Genomic DNA, 22,715 nt, shown 5'->3' on the forward strand with positions numbered 1-22,715 from the left:
GTGTAATCAGGAATGGACAAAAGACAAGACACTGATTGTTATCATCATCATTTCTTAGAGAGCTTAAATCACAACAAAAAGGCCAAAAGAGCCGAGGACCCCCTTTGCCAGCCAGAGTCATGTGGCAACCAAGGGCAACGATAATTTAGAGTGTATACTCATTTGTAAAACATGGAAGAACACAATGGAAACTGGGTGGCATCACCTCCCAAAACCATGTAAAGTAGTAGAAGGGAAAATGTGATTGCAAAGAGGCTCAGCTAAGCCAGATAATCCTAGGAGTATTTGTAGATGAAAGTGGAAGGAGGACAACCAATAGACATAAAATGAAGGAGAGCTTTTGATATTGCCATAGTCTCCTCTATGATTATCATGAAAAAACTTCATTTGGATTCAGCGCCCCATAAACGTTGAGCTTACAAGTCTGTCAGAACCCTCAGATCTTTTTCTTCCATATGATGACGTCAAGTTATACCTACAGTACTTGTCATTGTGCAGTTGATTTTTTTTTTACCCAAATGTGGAACTTGACTCCCTTTTAAGTTTTATCTTGTTAGACTCAGCCTATCATTTTAGCCTGTCATATCTTTTTGGAATCTGACTCTGTTGTGAAGAAACAATTCTTAAGATAAAATCATGAAGAGCATCCAGACTTAACAAAATAAATTCAGAAGAAATATGAGCTGGTGGTTAAAAGCACATAGGAATTGATTTTCCAGATCTCAAAAATAGATGTTTTCCAAAAGAGGAGATCCCAGATGATTTTTGAAAGGTGACTAAGAAGGCAACAAGTACTAAAAAACAAGTTTACCATCTTATTTTTATAAAATATTCAAGAATATTTTATGTGTGTGTCCAGTGTGTCAATGCTGAAGATATATCAAGGGAACAGTCAGTTTTTAGCAATTGATTTTCTACAGATTACATATTTCTGCAAGATTGCTTATTCATAATGACACAACCAGCTTAGAAGAGGAGATAATATAATATTTCTCTATGTCTATTGTTTGTTGATTTTTTAAAAGATGAATTTGGTAGAAAAAAATGTAAACGTAAAGTCTTCCTAAACACATTTGTTAAAGTCATATGAGAGAACCTCTGATAAATTCAATCATGAAGATAATTTTGTTCATTGATCCAATCAGCAACATAAAAATTCAGGCAAGTCAATAAATAGGGAAACTTATTCACCTAAAGTATCCAACGGTATCATGAAGGATGCCCTAAACCAAATCCAAATCAATCCTAACTGATAGCAAGAATCTTTAAATCCTCCTATTTACAAATGACATTGCACTAACTTTTCCAAGTCTTGGAACAGAATTTATTCTCTTTAGTGACATCCATATTTATTTGATTTGGCCTAACCAAACTAATTTAATTTAGAAGATATTGGCCTAAATGCTAAAAAAAAAAAAAAGATGGAAAATTAATATTGCTCAGATTATAGCATGTGGTTGTCCCTTTGAGTTAGTGACCTGTGCATTGTTATATTTATTTTGAAAATATGCTACAGATAATCAGTGACCTGGGCCTGATACTGGATAGGAGAAGGAAATACGGTCAGATTTCATTGGGAGGATTTTTAGTAATTTTTTCTACTTGCTCACTACCACAAAAACTCATCTTTTAAAATAACTGTCTCCTCCTATAGCTATATGACTGTGAGTCATGGAATGTGATTTTCTGAGAACAGTTCTATTCGGAATGTGATTTTCTGAGAACAGTTCTATTCTGGGTGGCACATTTTAGAAAGTACATTGACAGCTTGAAACATGTCCTGAGAAGGACAGCTAGAATGGTGAGAGGATTGGGTACCATGCCATACACAATTTGGTTAAAGGAACTGACAGTGTGTATTAGCCTGGAGAAGAGAAGTCTTAGTGAGTACATTACAACCACCTTCAAGCCAAGTTAAAAAGAGATTAAAGTTGTTCTGCTTGGTCCCAGAGAGCAGTAGATGAATTTGAAATTGATTGAAATAAACATCTTTATTGGAACTAAAGGAACCTAAGGATCTGGATTTATACATGGATGCTATTTCAGATTTTTATGAATGACTTGGATGAAGGCATAGTTAGTATGACTATCCAAACTTCAAATGTCACAAAGCCGAAATTCATAGCTAACATGTTGAACACCAGAGCGAAGTCCTAGAAAGATCTCTATGGGCTAGAAATTTGGGACAAACCCAATAAAAAAATAAATTTAACAGGAATAACTGAAAAGACCTCCACTGGGGTTCAAAGCACCATTTATGAAAGTTCAGCATGAGTAATTGAGGGAAATGTAGGCAGATGATTGATCAGGCAACAATTTATTAAACACCTATATGCCAGGAAGTGTGCTGTGCTCTGGGGATACAGATACAATGAATGAAAACAACCCCTATTCACAGGAAGCTTACATGCTGGCAGTACAAGAGCATCCATAAGTATATATAGAATAAGTGTCAAGATCATAGACACAAAGTAGTTAAATATAAAGGAGAGACAGAGAGTGAGTGCATGCCCTTGTAGTCAAGGGAATCAGGAAAGTCTTTGTGTAAAAGATGGTGCTTGAACTTCTTGAAGGAAGAAAGGTCTTCTGTGAAGCCTAAATGAGAAAGGAGTAAATTCCAGGCAAGAGATAGATAGCCAGGGCAAGGCCTGGAGACAGGAGGTAAAGAGTCCAGTGTGAGGAGCAGAGGAAAGGCCAGTTTCACTGGATTCTAGAGTGCAAGAAAGGGAGTAAGATTTGGTGAGGCTGAAACAATAGGTTGACATGAGATCTGTGAAAAGCTTTAAAAGCTAAAGAGAGGACTTCATATTTTATCCTAGAGATGTAGGGAGCTACTGGAGCTGTTTGAGCAGAGTAGTGACACGGTCAAATCTGCACTTAATGGCAGGCATGTAGAAGGTGGATCAGAGTGTAGGGATATTTGAGTCCAGGGGAGCGATTCCTTAGTCCGATGCTGTGATCATCTAGGTGAACGCTGCGGAGGCCCTGGGCTCAGGAACTGAGGGGCCAGAGAGAAGAGGTCAAATGTGAGATAGAAACAGCAGCATTTGGCAACTGTTTGGATGGATGGAGCGAGGAAAATGAAAAGTCAAGGATAGTACTAAGATTACAAAACTGGGAGAGCAGGAGGATGGTGGTGTCTTTGAGAGAAACAGAAGTTTAGAAGCATGGATTTGAGGGGAGAAGATAATGAGTTCTTTTTTGGAAATGTTGAGTTTGAGATATCTCTAGGACATAACATTTAAAGAGTCTAATAGGGAGTTGGTAATGCAGAACTATTGCTCAGAGGAGAGACCAGACTGGAAATATAGACCTATAATTCTGTATAGAGATGATAATTATTATTTTTTATTTCTGTATTCTAATGTACCTATTTATTTTTAGTTTTCAATATTCATTTCCCCAAGATTTTGATTTCCAAATTTTCTCCCCATATCTCCCCTCCACCCACCCCAGGACAGTGTGCATTCTGATTACTCCTTCCCTCATCTGCCCTCCCTTCTATCACAACTCTCCCTTATCTTACCCCCATCTCCTTTATTTTCTTGGAGGACAAGATAGACTTCTATAACTAATTGCCTGTATATCTTATTTCCCAGTTGCATATAAAAAAATTTTTAACATCCCTATTTAAGACTTTGAGTTCCAACTTCTCTCCCTTCCTCCTTCCCCACCCATCCCCACTGAGAAGGCAAGCAATTCAATATAGGTTATACATGTGTAGTTATGCAAAAGACTTCCATAAAAGTCACGTTGTGGAAGACTAACTATATTTCCTTCTATCCTATCCTGCCCCCCATTTATTCTATTATCTCTTTTGACCCTATCTCTCCTCAAAAGTATTAACTTCTAATTTTGCCCTCCCTTCTGTCATCCCCCACCCCCCACTTATCCCCTTCTCCCCTACTTTTCCCTAGTGTAAGATAGTTTCATAGCAAATTGAGTATGCATGTTATTCCCTCCTTATGCCAAATGTAATGAGAGTAAGGTTCACTTTTTCTCTCACCTCCCCTCTCTTCCCATCCATTGAGAAAACTTTTTCTTACCTCTTTTATGTGAGAGATAATTTGCCCCATTCTGTTTCTCCCTTTCTCCTCCCAATATATTCCTCTCTCACCCCTTAATTTTATTTTTTTAGGTATCATCTCTTCCTATTCAACTCACCCTGTGCCCTCTGTTTATATGCATATAACAACTACCCCAATACTGAGAAAAGTCTCGAGTTACAAATATGATCTTTCCATGTAGAAATGTAAACAGTTCAACTTCAGTAAGTCCCTTATGATTTCTCTTTCCTGTTTAGCTTTTCATGCTCCTCTTGATTCTTGTGTTTGAAAATCAAATTTTCTTTTCAGCTCTGCTCTTTTCATGAAGAATGCTTGAAAATCTTCTATTTCATTGAATGCCATTTTTCCCCTTGAAGTATTATACTCAGTTTTGCTGGATAGGTGATTCTTGGTTTTAATCCTAGTTTCTTTGACTCCTGGAATATCATATTCCAAGCCCTGTGATCCCTTAATGTAGAAACTGCTAGATCTTGTGTTATCCTGATTGTATTTCCACAATTCTTGAATTTTTTCTTTCTGGCTGCTAGCAATATTTTCTCCTTAACCTGGGAGCTCTGGAATTTGGCTACAATATTCCTAGGAGTTTTCCTTTCGGGATCTTTTTCAGGAGGTGATTGGTAGATTTTTTCAATATCTATTTTACCTTCTAGTTCTACAGTATCAGGGCAATTTTCTTTGATAATTTCTTGAAAGATGATGTCTAGGCTCTTTTTTTGATCATGGCTTTCAGGTAGTCCAATAATTTTTAAATTGTCTCTCCTAAATCTATTTTCCAGATCAGTTATTTTTCCAGTGAGATATTGCACATTATCTGCTACTTTTTCAGTCCTTTGTCTTTGTTTTATAATTTCTTGGCTTTTCATAAAGTCATTAGCTTCCATCTGCTCCATTCTAATCTTTAAGAAATTATTTTCTTTAGTGAGTTTTTGGACCTCCTGTTCCATCTGGCCAGTTCTGCTTCTTAGGGCATTCTTCTCCTCATTGGCTTTTTGGATCTCTTTTGCCATTTGGGTTAGTCTCTTTTTTAAAGTGTTATTTTCTTCAGCATTTTTGTGTCTCCTTTAGGAAGCAGTTGACTAGTTTCTCATGATTTTCTTGCCTCACTCTCATTTCTTTTCCCAATTTTTGCTCTACTTCTCTTACTTGATTTTCAAAATCCTTTTTGTGCTCTTCCACGGCCTGAGACCAATTAATATTTTTCTTGTAGGCTTTGGATGGAGGAGCTTTGACTTTCTTGTCTTCTGTTTGCATGTTTTGGTCTTCCTTGTCACCAAAGTAAGATTCTATAGTCTGATCCTTTTTTCAGTCTTTTCTAATTTCTCCAGCCATTTACTTGACTTTTGAGCTCTCTGCTTCCAATGGGAGTGGGGGGGTATACTGTCAGCCACTCATTCCCCCACAATCTGTGGGCTTCAGAAACAGTTGCTGTCTCTGCCCTGTTGCTCCTGTGGCTCCTGCAGATTCCTCAGTCCCCTTGCCCCGCTGCTGCCCTGGGCTGGGGCCAGACCACTCCACTCTCCCACACTGGTCCCACAGGCATTTTCCACTGACTTTCCAATTTGTCCTCAGCGTTTTGGGGTCCTGAAGTCCGGAAACTGCCACAGGTGTGAGGGAATCAGTCTCCCTAAGGCCTGCTCAGGTCCTGTCTCTGCCAGTGTGCCCAGGCTGGACTATGCCCTGCTCCCTGCGTGGCATGATAGATACTTGCAGGTTGTCTTGGGCTGGAGATTTGCTTCATTCCATCATTCTGTGGGTTCTGCAGCTCCAGAATTTGTTTTGAGACATTTTTTACAGGTATTTGGCTAGACTTGCAGGTAGCACTCTAGAAAGTCCATGCTATTACTCTGCCATCTTGACTCAGCCCCCTGGAGATGACATTTAAAGCCATGAAAACTAATGAGATCACCTAGAGAAAGTTGCCAAGATTGACAACTGATTTAATGTGGGTTGAGGGCGAGTGAGGCATTGAGGACAGTTACTAGGTTACAAACTTGGGATATTAGAAAGATGGTGGTACCTTCAGTAGACTTAGGGAAGTTTAGAAGAGAGGCCAATTTTGTGGGGAAAGAAAATGGGATCTGGGGGTTTGAGTGGGTAGCAAACTCAGTATAAGTTAGCAGTGTCACATGGGTCTAAGATAGCTAATGTGATCTTATGCACCATTAAAAAAGACATTTTCCAGAATAAGGAAGGTGACAGTTCTGCTTGTACTCTGCCCTAGTCAGACAATGTCTGAAATATTGTATTTTTTTCTGGCAGACATTTTTGGAAAGATATTGATAAACTGAATTGTGTTGAGTAGGGTGACCAAGATGGTGAGGGCTCTTGAGTCCGTGTCATGTGAGAATCATTTCAAAGAAGTGGGAATGTTTTGGCAAGAGAAATGAAAATTTAGTGGAGTCATGATAGCTGTTTTGGAAGGGTGATCTTTGGAAGAAGATCAAGACTTGTTCTGATTAGCTCCAAAGGGCAGAGTAGAAACAGTGAGCTGAAGTTTCAGGGAGATGAATTGTAGCTCAGTTCTAGGAGAATCTTCCTAATAATTAGAGCTGTGACAACCAGATGCATGCCTTAATTAAGGGACTTAGAGGTAAAATGGCTTGGCAGATGTCAGAGCTGGGACTTAAACTCAGATCTATTGAGTTTACATTTTGTGCTTTATCCACTAGACCCTGCTGCCTGCCACTTACATCCACCCCTCACACACTTTTGTAAGCCAAAGGGCCTCCCTGCCCAGTTAAAGGACCAACCTATCCTGTCTAAAATAAGAGTTGTTCCTACCACAGTACTATCCCTTGGGTGTGCCATGTTCCTATCTACTTACCTGTCCTTGCTCATGCTTTTCCTTCCGCCCCAGATGCTGTGCTCTCTTACTTATCCAAGCACACCTAGGCCATGAAATCTTAATGGAATGTTACAACACAAATTTGTCTTTCTTTTCTAGCCACAGTATGAAAAGTAAAGTCTGCATTTAATAAATGTTTGTTAAATTGAATTTTATTATAAACCATACAACAGATGGTCTGTATGTCTTCATATTTCTCACAGGAACTTCTCAAATGTTTTGCATATAATAGATACTCAACTAATATTTGTTGAATGTATTTCAGTTAATTATATGACAACTTGTATTTTTTTTCTCTTTCATGGACATTAGTGTTATTTCCAAATTATCTTCCCAAACTGTAATCTTTTTGAAGTTGTAGAGCACTTCCTATATGTTTTTAATATCCGTCATAACACCTATCAATTTTCAATAAATTCTAATAGAAATGCAGAATCTAAGACTTAGAAAGGACCGTATAGATCATCTCATCCATTCCTTACCTGAAAGCCTGATTGATTGATTGATAATGCCTTTATAATTGCACCATATTTCAAAAGAGAAATAAATATAGGTCTTGATTAATGAATCACTATAGTTCTAAGATACTATTTTTATTTTTTAAGGTTCCTTCCTGTGTGAATCTCCTGTCCTGGCAATGCATGAAGAAAATGTTTATACGGTGGAGCCAAACCGAGTTCAAGTTCGCACTTGGCAGGTAAACTGTTAATAAGATGGAAGTGGGAAGGGCTGATAGGGAATATTAGAGAGTAGAAACCTGTTTCTGAATTGTCATAAAAACTTGTTTATATTTTCTCATATCCAATTCACCTAATCATGTTTTGAATTTTTAAAATATATACTAGGTGACTGCTTTACATAAAACAAATATCTATTTCTTTTTAGTGAATTATATTTTACATCCATTCATCATTAATTTGCACCTGCACTTTTACAAAATTTCCTTTGCCACACAGTTATACCTTACACAAGAAACTGACTTTTTGTAAAACACAAATGATCAGATTTCCTTAAAATACCAGTTCTTAACCTTTTTTTTGTTAGCAGATTCCTCTAGAAGGGAAAAAGACCCCCTAGGTCACCAGTAGCATGTGTGGCTTCTGCAAAGAGTTAAATGTCAGGACTGAAACTACAGTTGGCCCTGGGGCTGGAGTCTTTTGTAGTGGAGAGGAAGATATCTTCTATCCCTTAAACAGGAACTTTTCTTAATTGAGTGTTCCCTCCCTTAACCCTCAAGGTACTCTTATCCTTTAAATTGGTGCATCTAGCTGAGCACTGAATGTCCAGCTTTATTTGTCTAGTGAGAAATTGGAGGGAAGAGAGGCTGAATTCTGGGTGGGTCAGAACTAGTGGTTTAAGGAAGCAGCTCATTTTTTAAAGGAAAAGACTGTTTGAGGGAGCAGAAGAGGTTAAGTGAGTGGGAAACAATAATTTATTAAGCTTTTACTATGTGTCAGGCATTGTGCTAAGCACTTTACAAATATGATTTCATGTCATCCTTACAACCACCCTGGGAGGTAAGTGCTATCATGAACTCCATCTTACAAATGAAGAAATTCTAATCAGACCACAGTGAAGTGATAAGTGTCCAAGGCAGGATTTGAACTCAGGTCTTTCTGTCTCCCAGGCCCAGTGATCTGTCAGCTGTGCCTCTAGCTGTTTCTAAACTCCACAGCTGACATTGCCTTCTGTATATGTATCTGAACCTTCACAGGCAGTACAGGGTCAGCCATTTTTTTCCATATCTGCCTTCCACCCTTAATAAAACACACCATTAAGTGGGGGCAGTAATGGGGTAGGTTTGACCCTCACTGCCATATGGAGTGGTAACAGATGTAGCCACTTGCTAAAGATGCCTGCTGCCTTTACATCGAGGTATTGGGGTTATAGGTTATAGGTTCTGGGGACCCCAAAATACCGACATGTCAGGTCCTGCTCGAATGAATTTGACTCAAGCCTTCTTAAAGCCAAAAAAAGACAAAGCTTATTAAAGATTCACCATAGTGGGTTGATTCTTAAGAAGCCTAAGTATTTGTAAAGCTTGTATTCACAAGTCGGCCAGATAGAATCTCAACTAAACAGAGTCTAAGCTGGATTGAATCTGAGTGCCTTCTTGGAGGGGAGATGGAACTTAAATACAGAAAAGACTGTAGGAGAGATCTGGGGGTGGTCTGGTAGTCTAGGGTGATGGGAGGAGTGGTTTTGGGAGGGTCTTGAGGAGAAGTCCAAGGAGGGGATGACTGGTCAAGGGTTGGAAACTTGGAGGCAATCAGGAGATATGAGACAATGGAGGGTTTGGGTGGGAAGCAGGTGGGGGCAATCAAGAGATAACAGATCATGGCCACAGATTTGAGTATGAAAGGCCCAGTTAAGTGGGGAGATTCAAGGAGAATTCAATTTGAGTATGAAAGGCCAGGTTAAGTGGGGTAATGCTAGGAGAATTCAAGGAGGTTCCCAGAGTCTGAACCCCATTGGATTGAGGTGACAGAGGAGCTGATATCTCCTCTCTGGTCTCCTTTCCTATGACTATAACATGTTATGATTAAAGTGCCTTCCTAAGCCATGAGAAATAAGTAAAAATCGTGAAAAGCTAAGTCAGTGATCAGGGCTTAATGACACCGGAGAGCATTTGATCCTTTGACTGGGGGACAACATGTAGGTTTTTACTTTTAGAAGGTAGAAAAGAGACCATGAGAGGCTTACAGCCCCTTGAAATGGCAGCTTGGCATCATGAGAATTTGTGTGGTTTGCCTTGTGGAAGCCTTAGTCTAGCTGTGGTAGGAACCACACTGCCCCAGTCTGCTGTTTACTTCTTCCCTCTCTAATGCTCTTGGAAATTGTTACCTTACCTAGAGATTTTTAACTGACCTATTACCTTCTATCCATCTTCCTAACACTCTCTTAGAAGTACCCTACAATGTGGCCTACAGTGATAGCAGTCTAGAGAAGGAAGATCATTTGAGTCACTTAATCTGATGCGATAATTAGTAGGTGTTTACCACATGCATTTTTCTTACCACTATAATCACAGGCTTTTATCGTATTCTTTTTCACAATAATCTCATAAAGTGTAAGGGTGATAGAATGGTTTTTCTCTTTTAGTCTTCAAGAAGACTGAATGTCTGTAAGGGGCATAAAACAGACATTGAAATATGAAGAGAAAACCACACCCTAGAAATAGTCTGAGGCTTGAATAGCTCACCTATATATGAAATAATGAATTTGCCCCCTGCACACAGACTACTTCAGTAGTTATATTCACAGATTTTCCTCTGCATAAAATCCAACAGGAATCTGAAACCTGGAGTGGTCATCATAAATAGGGTGGAAGTCCTCACTGAAGGAAGCTACCTTTGACCATGACGGTCTGTTTAATAGGACAGGCTAGACCTCTTAAACCCCCTGCCTGAAGTTGACAAACCTTAGAACAAATGAAAGAGGAGGTTACCTTCTCCCAATCCTAGGTCAAGTGTCATTGGCCTATCTGGAAAGCATGTTGTAACATTCCAGCTGAAAAGAGAAGGGTGACACCTTGCTAAGCAACAGGCTCAAGGTCATACAGACCACTGCTTCCCTTTAAAGACTGGGCCCAGAGAATCTAGCAGATGGACCCATTCCACAGAGAAACCATGCCTTGAGAAAAACCTGGTGACTGAGCAATCTGTCTGGCCCAGCCAGGGAAGCTTCATGGCAGCACCTCCAATGTCCTACCTGTCCTATTCTGGCAATGTGTACCCAGCATCTGAGGGTCTTGCCTGTCCCAGCCCAGGAACAGATGAGCCCAGGGATATGCTAGTGGCAGCCAGACCACATGCTCAGTTTCATCCTGCAGTGGCTACTGGTCCAGCAGAGAGGCTGTGCCCTTCAAGGAAGGAGCTAGCCAGCAAAGCTGCCAAGGGGCTTACTGGTCGCTCCCAACACACCTCAAAAGAATTGTATGAGCACCCCCAGAAAAGGAGACCATTGAGCCCCTGCAGTTACAGAGTTGTGAGTCACCACGATGACTGTGTGTGCCCTAAATCCGTGCTTCACTACTATTGCTCTTGAAGTTCATGTCAACTCTTCCCTTTACAAACTCTGTGTGCATTTGTGGGATATTGCACCCCAGGTTGTGGGGAAATATCTCATAACTGTTGTTCTTGCTGAGACATTTGACTAACTGATTTTTATGGAAAGCTAATTGAATCTATTAAGTGAATGTTAAGGGGGAACATACAAATGAGAGTTCATAGCTACGGTATTATGGTCATCCCTAGAATCCTGAGAGTGGTGGTAGCCATCCATCGTCCATCTGGGGACCCAACCTGTCATGGCTGGGGGGTAGGGATGAGGGTGGGGAGGCCAGCCCAGAGAGAGAATATTATACAAATAATATAGTTATTTTCACAAAAAATCTGATGAAATCTAATATTGAATAAAATAAAATGTAAAGAGAATGCATCATGTTAAATGAACTACAAAACTGCATACAAGAGATTATTTTTAAATCATAGGCAATCCAAAATTAGAAGAAAATTAGAAAGCTGGGAAACAATTTTTCCATCACATGTCTCTGATAAAGGCTTAATTTCTCAACTATGTAGAGAACTAAGACAAATTTATTTTGTTTATTTTTATTTTTAAAAATTATTTTATTTGTTTTTAGTTTTCTACAATCACTTCCATATATTTTAGATTTTTCCCGCTTTCTCCCCCTCTTTTTCTCCACTCGCTCCCCACTGCCTCCCTGAGATGGCATGCAATCTTATATAGGTTCTACACATGCATTCCTATTAAATACATTTTTACCTTAGTCATGTTGCATAGAAGAATTAAAATGAATGGGAGAACCATAAAACCAAACCACACAAAATGAAACATAACACAAGAGAAAATAGCTTGCTTCATTCTTCATTCCAATTCCTTCCTTTCTTTCTTCCTTTCTTTCTTCCTTCCTTCCTCCCTTCCTCCCTCCTTCCCTCCCTCCCTCCCTCCCTCCTTCCTTCCTTCCTTCCTTCCTTCCTTCCTTCCTTCCTTCCTTCCTTCCTTCCTTCCTTCCTTCCTTCTTTCTTTCTCTGGATGTGGAAGGCATTTTGCCTCAAGAATCCATTGGGAATTTTTTAAGTCCTTGCAGTACTGTGAAGGACTAAGTCTACCAGAAAAATTCCTCACACACTGTGGTTGTTGCTTTGTACAAAGTTCTCTTGGTTCTGCTCCTTTCACTCAGCATCAGTTCATATAAGTCCTTCCAAGTCTCTGAAATCTTCCTGTTCATCATTTGTTATAGCACAATAGTATTCCTTTATATTCATATACCACAGCTTGTTCAGCCATTCCCCAATTGATGGGCATCTCTTTGATTTTCAGTTTTTGGCCACCACAGAGAGAGCTGCTATAAATATTTTTGTACATGTGGGACTCTTTCTCATTTTTATAATCTCTTTGGGATTCAGTCCTAGAAGCAATATTGCTGAGACAAATTTAAAAGAATACAAGTCATTCCCCAATTGATAAATGGTCAAAGGATATGAACATGTAGTTTTCAGGTAAAGAAATCAAAGCTATCTATAGTCATATGAAAAAATGCTCTAAATCACTATTGATTAGAGAAATGCAAATTAAAATAACTCTGAGTTATCACCTCATACCTATCAGATTGGCTAATATGAGAGAAAAGGAAAATGATAACTGTTGGTGAGGATGTGAGAAAACTGGGACACTAATACACTGTTAGTAGAGTTGTGAACTGATGCAACCATTCTGAAGAATAATTTGGAACTGTGGCTAAAGGACAGTCAAATTGTGCATACACCTTGATCCAGCAGTATCACTGCAGGGTCTGTATCTCAAAAAGATTTTTCATGAAAGAAAAAAGGACCTCTTTGTCCAAAAATATTTATAGCAGCTCTTTTTGTGGTAGCAGAGAATCAGAAATTGAGGGGATGCTCATCAGTTGGGGAATGACTGAACAAGTTGTAGTATACAAATGTAATGGAAGAATAAGAAATGATAAGCAGGTGGATTTTCAGAAAAACCTGGAAAGATAATTCATATATATGAACTGATGCTGAGTGAAGTGAGCAGAACCAGGAAAACATGGTACACGGTAACAATGGCATTGTACAATGACCAGCTGTGAATGACTCAGCTCTTCTCAGCAATACAATGATCCAAGGCAATTCCAAATGACTCATGATGAAAAATGCTATCCACCTCCAGGGAAAGAACTGATGGAGGCTAAATGCAGATTGAAACCTACTATTTTCACTTTATTTTTTTGTAGGTTTTTCCTTTTACAACATGACTAATATGGAAATATATTTATATGATTACACATGTATAACCTATATCAAATTGCTTACCATCTTAGGGAGGATGAGAAAAAATTTGGAACTCAAGATTTTTTTAAATGTGTGCTAAAATTATCTTTACATGTAATTGGAAAAAATAAAATGCTGTTTAAAAATCATGGACATTATAAAGGATAATAAGATGTAGATTTTAAAACATTTTTCTTCTGTCTCAAAAATAACTAAATTTCAAATCCATTCACACTAGTAGATCATAGGAAACATACATAAATATGGTTGAAATAATAAAAGAAATTGAAGCAAATATGTAAATTACCCTTTCCTTATTTCTAATAATCTTTGTTAAAACACATATGCCCATCAGTCAAATTAAAATGAACTCTGAGGAACAGTCAACTTAAAAAGGAGCTGCCTCACTACACCTTAATCTTTAAAGAGAGGATTGAATTGCCTTAAATTGTAAAGAAACATCCTACCCACACTTCACACACACCACTACCAAGTATTTAATCTCACTCTCATAGCAGTGTGGAGCATTAGCAGTAAAGCCCACATGTCTATAGAGTCGAATGAAGTAGAATTTCCTGACTGACTGATAAGAATACAATGTACCCTTCCTTAAGTTCCTCCAATGATTTTTTTCTTTTTTCTCTTTTCCCCAGGGAACTGTCAAGCAGCTGCTAATGTTTTCGGAGACAGAGGGAAACCCATGCTCCTTGGATGTCTGTGGGAATTTCCTGGTTGTAGGAACAGACTTGGCTCACTTTAAAAGTTTTGATCTCTCCCGAAGGTACTGTTGATGCCCAAATAAGAGTCTATATAGTGTTTGAACTTGATTAGGTGACAGGAGAGAAAAAAGTGAGAGATAAGCCAGGGCTGCAAGGTGGCTCAGTGGACAGCGGGCTGGGCCAGAGTCAGGAAGATTCATCTTCCTGAGTTCAAATCCAGGCTCAGATACTTACTAGCTGTGTGACCCTGGACAAGTCACTTAACCCTGTTTGCCTCAGTTTCCTCATCTGTATAATGAACTAGAAAAGGAAATGGCAAACCACTCCAGCATCTTTGCCAAGAAAACCTCAAAAGAAGACAGGAGAGAAAAAACTGTGAGGTAAGCTGGGAACAGATCTTTCAGTTTGGGGAGCTGCTTTTGACTTACTATATAATTTTTACCTCTTAGCTTAAATTCTCAATCTCTTTACCTGTGTGAGATAATCTTAAGACTTTGACAGAGAGCCAGTATGATATAATGGAAATAGTCCTGGACTGGGAGTCAAGAGGTCTGGATTCTAGTTTTTATTCTGTGAACCAGCTAACTGTTGTCTTGGGCGAATCACTTAACCTATTTGGACCTCAGTTTTCTGATCTGACAAGTAATGATAGCTAGAGTTTACGTAGCACTCTAAGGTTTTTAAAGTACTTTATAGATATCTCATTTGATCCTCATAACAACTCTTCTAGATAGCTTATCATTATCCCCATTTTATAGAGGAAAATGGTTAGATGGTTAAATGATTTACCTAGGGTCACACAGCTAGTATGACTTCAAGTCTAGCACTTTATCCACACACTACATAGCTGCTTCCATGAGAGTGTTGGACTAAATGATTTCTCCTTCTGGCTTAACATGCTGCATACCAACTTGGATGCCAGGCTAGGTTTGCATGTTGTGTAAATACTTGGCTTTTTGTACTGTTCATTCTAATTATTTCAGTACGAACATGGCCACAGTCATGGATTAGAAATCTCTTGACTCACCTATATCTTCCAAATTGGTGCTGTTGTTTACAAGAGGGGACAGAGACAAAAAACTGGATGAGTATAAACTTATCATTACTGCAAAAATAACTCAAAGACTTAGAAGGGATTTCAGAGTTCAACTCCCTGCCGTGACAGAAAAGGAAATTGAATCTGGTCAGGTTTAGTCCTTGTGTCTGAAGTCAGAGAGATAGTACATAGAGCCAACTTTTAGATCCCAGTCCTCTGAATCCAGATCTAGCATCCTTTCCACTACCAGAGATGTTGAACACACAGTCCATGATCCTCCTAGGTATGGGCTAAACCAGATTAAAATGTAATTGGGAAATAATTGACAAAATAAAAAAAAATACAACAAAATACAGATTAAATTAAATTTAAAATTAAATTTTAAAACTAAGTCAATATGTGGCTCTCAAGTATCCTTATCAGAGATGAGTGGTCCCGTTTCTATTCGAGTTTGACTTCATTGCCTTCCACCATGCTGCCATCTCTATATTTAAAGCAGCACAGTAACCCATTTACTGTTTCCTTAATTTTGCTTTCTATCTTTTCCATTGTTTGTTTTTTCTAAAAGCAAAACAATGTATAATTACATGCATGAATATATAAATATCTAATATGATATAATCAGATTATCTGACACTTATTAATCAGTTGCAATTTTAGAAACAGGTATGGATGTGGTGTTTTATTCTTTAAATTAATTTATATAATTTTTGGTCTTCTTCGGCAATGAAGGACAAACACACACACATTTAATTTTGTTTTTCAACATTCACTTCCATAAGCTTTTGAGTTTTAAATTTTCTCTGCCTCCCTCTCATATCCCCTCCCCAAGATGGCATTCAGTCTGATAAAGGCTCTACATATACATTCTTTTTAAACATTTTCACATTAGTCATGTTGTAAAGAAAAATTAGAATGAATGGAAGAAACCACATGAAAGAAAAACAAAACAAGAAAAAAGAGAGAGCAAATAGTATGGTTCAATCTGCATTCAGACTCCCTAGTTCTTTCTCTGGATGTGGATAGGATTTTCCGTCCTGAGTCTTTTGGAGTTTTCTTGGATCATTGTATGGCTGAAAAGAGCTAAGTCTATCAAAGTTAGTTGTCATATAATGTGGCTGTTACTGTGTACAGTGTTCTCTTGTTTCTGCTCATTTCACTCAGCATCAGTTCATATAAGTCTTTCCGGATTTTTCTGAAGTCCACCTGCTCAATAGATGTGGTTTTTAAGCTAAGTATCAGTTTTTATGTCAGAGGAGTGAGATATCTTTGAGGGTAGAAAGATAAAACAAAGAATATTTTCATGCCACATATTAAGATGGGCATTACAGTTTTAAATATAAACTTAGTTTGTCTTCTGATATTGGTATGTTGGTGGGCACATAGCTACCACTCAGAATTTGGAGACTGATTTGTTAACAGGCTTCCAGCCCAATGAAAATAAGCCCCACACCGTCCAGATGAACAGCCATTTGTTCTGTGACCTAATATTGGATACTTCACTGGGTCTGTGCTCTTATCGTAGATACTCTCTCCTCCCCATCTAAACCCAGTCATCATCCGCAGCTCTTGTCTTTGAAATCCCTTAAACCCCTTAAATCTAAGAGTGTCAACCCAACCTGCTGGGCTCCTTCTTCTAATAGTGATAACAGTAATAGAATGTTCTTTAAGATTTGCATAGTGCTCATTTACACTTTTATTTATTCCTTATAACAACCTTATGAGGTTGTGCTATACAAATAACCTTCATTTTACAGGTGTGCAAATGGAGGATGAGAAAGATTAAGTGACATGCCCAGAATCATTCATATAACACTGAGATGTGAACTCAGGTCTTCCTATTTCCATGCCCAGCACCCTGTCCACTATACCATGGTGCCTTCTGATTCCTTGATGTTGCATGGCCACCAATGGAGCCTACAAGGTGCTCTATGGTAATCTCTCGCTCCTGTTGCAAAGCCAGCTGATCTTCTTTTCTGATCCTACATCTTTTACACCACCTGTCCTGTGCAGTTTTTTGTAGCTTATACCCACCATACCTCTTCCTTTGGCCTTTGAGCAATTTTCAGTTATGTTTTGTAGAAAACTGATATTCCATGAGGTATAGCGTACAACTGTCCCAAAAGACTATTGTTGCTTAAAAGGTGAGCTTTTGATTCAAGAGGCGGTTTGGGGCCATTAAAAACATGGTGCTGTTTCCCAGAGTGGCCTGTTCCCACTGCCGGTTCAGATCTGAGCCCTTAGGCATTTTCAGGGTCTGCAAGAACTAATGTGTTGATAAATTAGGCCTGTGCATCATCCATCCACCCAGTGTCCTAGTATAGACAGTAGGCATTCTTCATTTACTAGGTTGTGTTACCCATTATTGAATAATGAATATTAAATACACATGATAGTAACACTTATGTTGAAGTAATTTTGTTTGATTCCACAGAGAGGCCAAAGTGCATTGCAACTGCAAGAACCTGGCGGAGTTAATTCCAGGCATAGGCGGCATCTCTTCCATCAAATGTAACTCCAATGGTAACAAAATCAGCATCCTCCTCCACAAGGTGAGGCACGAGGCCACAGTGGATTCTGTGCAGAGAGATCCCACCAGGAAGGGACTTGAGGAAATGGGCCCACCTTTTTCTCTTACTTCTCTGCTACTTATATTCTTACTAGTTTCATCATGACTTTTACCTCCTTTTCTCTTTGCCTTTTCTTATATGTCTTCTTTGCATTTTGTTTTCTCCCAACTCCTCTCATTCCTCTGTAGCATTTTACTTCCTGTGCCTTCAACGTTCTTCTCAGTTTCTAGCCTACCTCTCCCCTCCCCTCCTGCCTTCTGCCTCGTTAGCACATTTTTTTTCCATGTTCTTGGCGCCTCCCTACTTTCCAAATTGATTGATCAACTCCTTCAAAATGGTGTCATTTGTATTCGTGTACTTGTTCTGGTCTAGCTGTCCTGCTAATCTTCATTTATTTGGCTACCATTTATATTTCCTGATGTAGCATAATAATGTGATATTAGAGAAGAATGTGGTAGTGTCTCTTCTTTCTTCGATGGTGAAGATTTTGTTTTATAAATCTTTAAGTGTGTCAGTATTCTCACTCCTCTATGACTTAACCCACCATCCCTGTGTGCAGAACACCCCTCCCAGGTCACAATCACTGGTATGTGTCTGCTCTCTTCCAATTAGAGCTGGGCTTCTTGAGCACAAGGACTTTGGTGTTTGTGTGCTTTGGAATGGTAAGTGCTTTAAAAATGCCTTTTCCTTCATTCATTCCAAAGAAAAAAAGAAAGAACTCTTTACAGATGTTTCTACCATTCATTTCTTTGTTGTCTTCTTTCCAGTTTCATCCTTTAATACTCTCTGGAACACTTTGCTTTGGTGGGGCCCGCACAAAGCTTTCTCAAAACTTGTCTGTTCCACCACTGATTTTGACTTTTATGAGGCAATACTATTCATAATCTTCCATTGATATTCTACATTAGATCTTACAGACTGATAGGCTAAATCACTCTTGCCTTTTCTTGCCATATGTCTTTGCTTAGCTAAGAGCTCAAATATTTCCTAGTTGAGGAGTGCTCAAAGCTCTTTTATTGTCAGTTGAACTTCTTTAAGAAATTATTATAAATCTGTGTCAATGTCTATTCTTCCATTTATTTCCTGGTTTTAGTTTCAGTTTGTTTATGCAGATAGAGTTGAAAGCCAGGTAATTCGAAAGATGTCAGTGTAGTCATTTTCAGTATGTGTCCCCCATTTCATAAACAAAATACATCAAGAAATGTACCAAAATCTATAGTAATTAAAGATATAGCAAAAAGAAAAAAAGATGGTAACAACTCCACGTAATGTAATGCCTTCAGATAGAACAGTGTCAAACTACTTGACATTCCCATTTATCTTAAACATCGCAAGATTACATGTGCAACTGGCAACAGTCTAAGAGACCTACATTTCAAGGTTTTACTGAAATAGTTCCTCTTTGTTCATGTCAGGAATTTAATATAAAACCCCCATATAAAGTAGCTGTCCAGTAACAAAACAGAAAGGGAACATGGCAGTAAAGAATACAGCCAAAAACTGAGGTATATCCTCTCCCCATGACAGGAACCCAGACAAGCTCACACTTTAGCTCCAACTTAAGAAGGTCCAGAGGCCAACTATTGCTGAGGGTCTGGACAAGAGAACACATAAACTAGGAGTATGGAAGAATACGGGACCAAATACTGAGAATGACTGATTCAGGGTCCCAAGAATAGAGGAGAAAGGGGTGGGGGAGAGACCCAAAAGAGAAAACTTGGTATAATCTCATCCACCAAGCAGATAAACCATTAGCTAGAGTCATAAAATGGAAGAGAAAATGAGCAAACATTCTGGAAAAGATCACAACATAATGAATGAAATTTATGTTTTAAAGGAAAGGGGAAAAAATCCCCAATAAAAAAAATTGAGCAAGAAAATATACTCTGTATGTTTTCAAAGATCATGGAATAATTGTAAATTCCAGAATGGTTCAAAAGAGAAATTTTAAAGGAAGATACAGATTGGTCAGAAATCAATCGACAACTTGGAACACAAAATGGAGAATGCAAAATAATAAAGGTACTGAAAAACAGATTTGGAACTCAGAAATGTAGAGGTGGAAGAAAATTTGGCAGTACAAAAGCAAAAGACAACAACTGTGGAAGAAGAGACTGACACAGCTGACTCTGAAGACTGTGTATAAGGAGAGTCTAAGCATCATCTATCTCTCAGAAAATAGTGAAAGTTTAAAATTGTAAGTACTATATCAAAGAAAATAATATAAGAAAATTGTTTAGAAATACAGAAACAGAAAGTAAGGCTCTAATGTGTAGATTCACCAGATCACTGCCAAAGAGAACCCCCTGAAACATATAGTGATTAAATTCCAGAGTTTCAGTGCCAAACAACAGTTATGGAGGTAGCTAAGTGGTGCAATGGATGTAGTGCTAAACATGGAAGTAAGACAACTTTAGTTCAAATTTTTCCTCAGAAACTTGATAGCTAAATGACCTTGGGCAAGTGACTTAATCTCTGCCTTCCTCAGTTTCCTTATCTTTAAAATGGGGATAATAACAACACCTACCAGACAGGGTTTAGTTGTGAAGATCAAATGAGTTAACATATATAAAGAACTTTGCAAATCTTAAAGTGCTATATAAATGCTACTTATTATTAATAAGCTACCAAGTCCTTTAACTGTGTCGGAAAATCAATATTAATATCCTAGTTCTACTCCTCATCTGTATTATGATGTCAAGACAGAGATTGGAATTTGTGATTCTGAAAATCAAATCAAGATACACGCCCAAAATAACATCCTGCAAAGCTAAACCTAGTAACCAATTTTTAAAAATCCCCCTTCAACAAAGGAGAGGCATTTTAGTCATTCATCCAAAATGTAATAAAGAGAAGCAGAGCTTTTGACTTACCAGTATACCCAAGCAAGGGAAACACAAGAAGGTATGTAAGTGTACTGTTAACAAAACTAAGCAATGAATTCAGTTCTCATCCTTCAAGAGTAAGATGAGGCAGTTAAAGAAAAAATGAAGAAGCATCAAAGGACAAAAGGATATAAGAGGCTGAAGGGAATTAGTGAAAGAGGAGAAGGAAGAGTTGAATTCATATTCCATGGGCTAAAATCTGAATTCTTCTAAAGTGAATTCTTTTTTAATGGAAGGGCTAATGAAGTCACTCAAATGGAATGAGGATAGGCAAGACATAGAGGAAAGCTAGAGATATCCTTCCATTCAGCTTGAGTGAAAAGAGAAAAAAGGGGATAGAATTTCTTTAGTCTCTTACTGAGCACAGGGAGCTTCAGGACAGTATGTGTATCACCAAGGCAATATTCACAGCACTGAGGGCAACTATGAATATGTTGGCATAGTTCTGAACTGAAAAGTATAACAGACTCTCTATATAGAAAGCAGGAAAAAAAACATTTATTCAGAAATCAGAAAGCCAAATCCCAACACCAATAAGCCAAATCCATCATAGTAACCAAGAAGTCAATACACATTAGCACTATAGGGGACAAAGCCATTCCCAAGCCTTTCCCTCCTCCCCCTTCCCATAAATACTTATAAGACTAGCTGTGCCTACCTGCATCCTCTCTCCTCTACTCTAACCACTGTCACCAACTTTCTCCCTGCTCCACCCCACCCTTCCTGTTCCACCCATTCAGCAAGCCCTCCCACCACATGTGACTTAGGCTTCCATGTTATTTAAGCCTATTAATGAATAGGAAATTACCATTACAGCATGGTGACATCAATGGAAAAGGTCTGGGGAAATGAACAGATTGCCTCTTTGTAGAATAGGAAATGATACAGCACCACTGAAGTGTATTCCCACAGAATAGAGCAACAGGAGTTCTATACTAGGTTTTGTTTTGGATGTATGGTAAGCTTCTGGACTCAGCTCCAGAATGACTTCAGGAGAGGTAATTGTTAAATTTTCAATGTGAGCAGGTATACTTTGGAAATTGACAAATGCTACAAATCAGGGCTTAGGTTTTTTTGGGTTGTTGTTGATTGTCTAGTTTTAAGAAAGTGATGGAGAAAATGGTAACAATGCAGATCAAACTTGAAAGTCTGTCTTGCTTACTTTTTTCCCTTTGGAAATCAACTTGTTTTTTTTTTTAATTAATTGGTTTATTTTTAGTTTTCAACTGACACTTCCATAAGATTTTGAGTTCCAAATTTTCTCCCCCTCTCTCCCCTTTTCCAATCCCAAGACAGAGAACATTCTGATCACCACTTCCCCCAATCTGCCCTCCTTTCTATCACACCCCTTCCTTCTCTTATCTCTATCCCCTCTATTTTCTTGGAGGACAAGATAGACTTCTATAACCAAATGCCTGAATATCTTATTTCTCAGTTACATGTAAAAACAATTTGTAACTTTTGTTTTTAATATTTTGAGTTTCAGCTACTCTCCTTCCTCCCTCCCCATCTATCCCCACTGAGAAGGCAAGCAATTCTATATAGGTTATACATGTGTAGTTATGCAGAACACTTCCATAACAGTCATATTGTGAAGGACTAGCTATATATCCCTCCATCCTATCCTGTCCCCTATTTATTCTATTCTCTTTTGACTCTAGTCCTTCTCAAAAGTGTTTACTTCTAATTACCCCCTCCTGCCATTTACCTTCCCTTTTATCATTCCTCCCAAGCTTCCACTTATCCCCTTCCCCTCTACTTTCCTGTAGTGTAAGATAGATTTTCATGCTAAATTGGGTGTGCATGTTGTTCCCTCCTTAAGCCAAATGTGATGAGATTAAGGTTCATTCTTTCCCTCTCACCTCCCCTCTTCCCTTCCATTGAAAAAGCTTTTTCTTGTCTCTTATGTGACATAATGTGTCCCATTCTATTTCTTCCTTTCTCCTCCCAATATATTCTTCTTTCACCCCTTAGTTTTATTTTTTTAGATATCATCCCTACCTATTCAGTATATATACCTATACCTGCCCCCTCTGTCTATATGTATATAATCCCTCCAACTACCCTAATACTGAGAAAAGTCTCAAGAGTTACAAATATGATCTTTCTGTGCAGGAATGTAAATAGTTCAACTTTAGTAAGTCCCTTATTATTTCTCTTTCCTGTTTGCCTTTTCATGTTTCTCTTGATTCTTGTGTTTGAAAATAAAGTTTTCTATTCAACTCTGGTCTTTTCATCAAGAATACTTGAAAGTCCTCTATTTTATTGAATGACCATTTTTTCCCCCTTAAGTA

General features: G+C 38.4%; 1 protein-coding gene across 2 annotated transcripts in view; it reads left to right on the plus strand.

Annotated features, from left to right (window-relative positions):
* IFT140 (intraflagellar transport 140) overlaps positions 1-22,715 on the plus strand; it is a 173,062-nt gene that overhangs the window by 49,475 nt on the left and 100,872 nt on the right. For both annotated transcript variants that reach the window (XM_072599983.1, XM_072599993.1), the window contains exons 12-14: positions 7,518-7,609; positions 13,865-13,992; positions 17,401-17,518. In XM_072599983.1, the coding sequence (XP_072456084.1) occupies positions 7,518-7,609; positions 13,865-13,992; positions 17,401-17,518 (338 nt within the window). The remainder of the gene's footprint in view (positions 1-7,517; positions 7,610-13,864; positions 13,993-17,400; positions 17,519-22,715) is intronic.

The sequence above is a fragment of the Notamacropus eugenii genome, chromosome 1, assembly GCF_028372415.1.
Source record: "Notamacropus eugenii isolate mMacEug1 chromosome 1, mMacEug1.pri_v2, whole genome shotgun sequence".
Lineage (NCBI taxonomy): Eukaryota > Metazoa > Chordata > Mammalia > Diprotodontia > Macropodidae > Notamacropus > Notamacropus eugenii.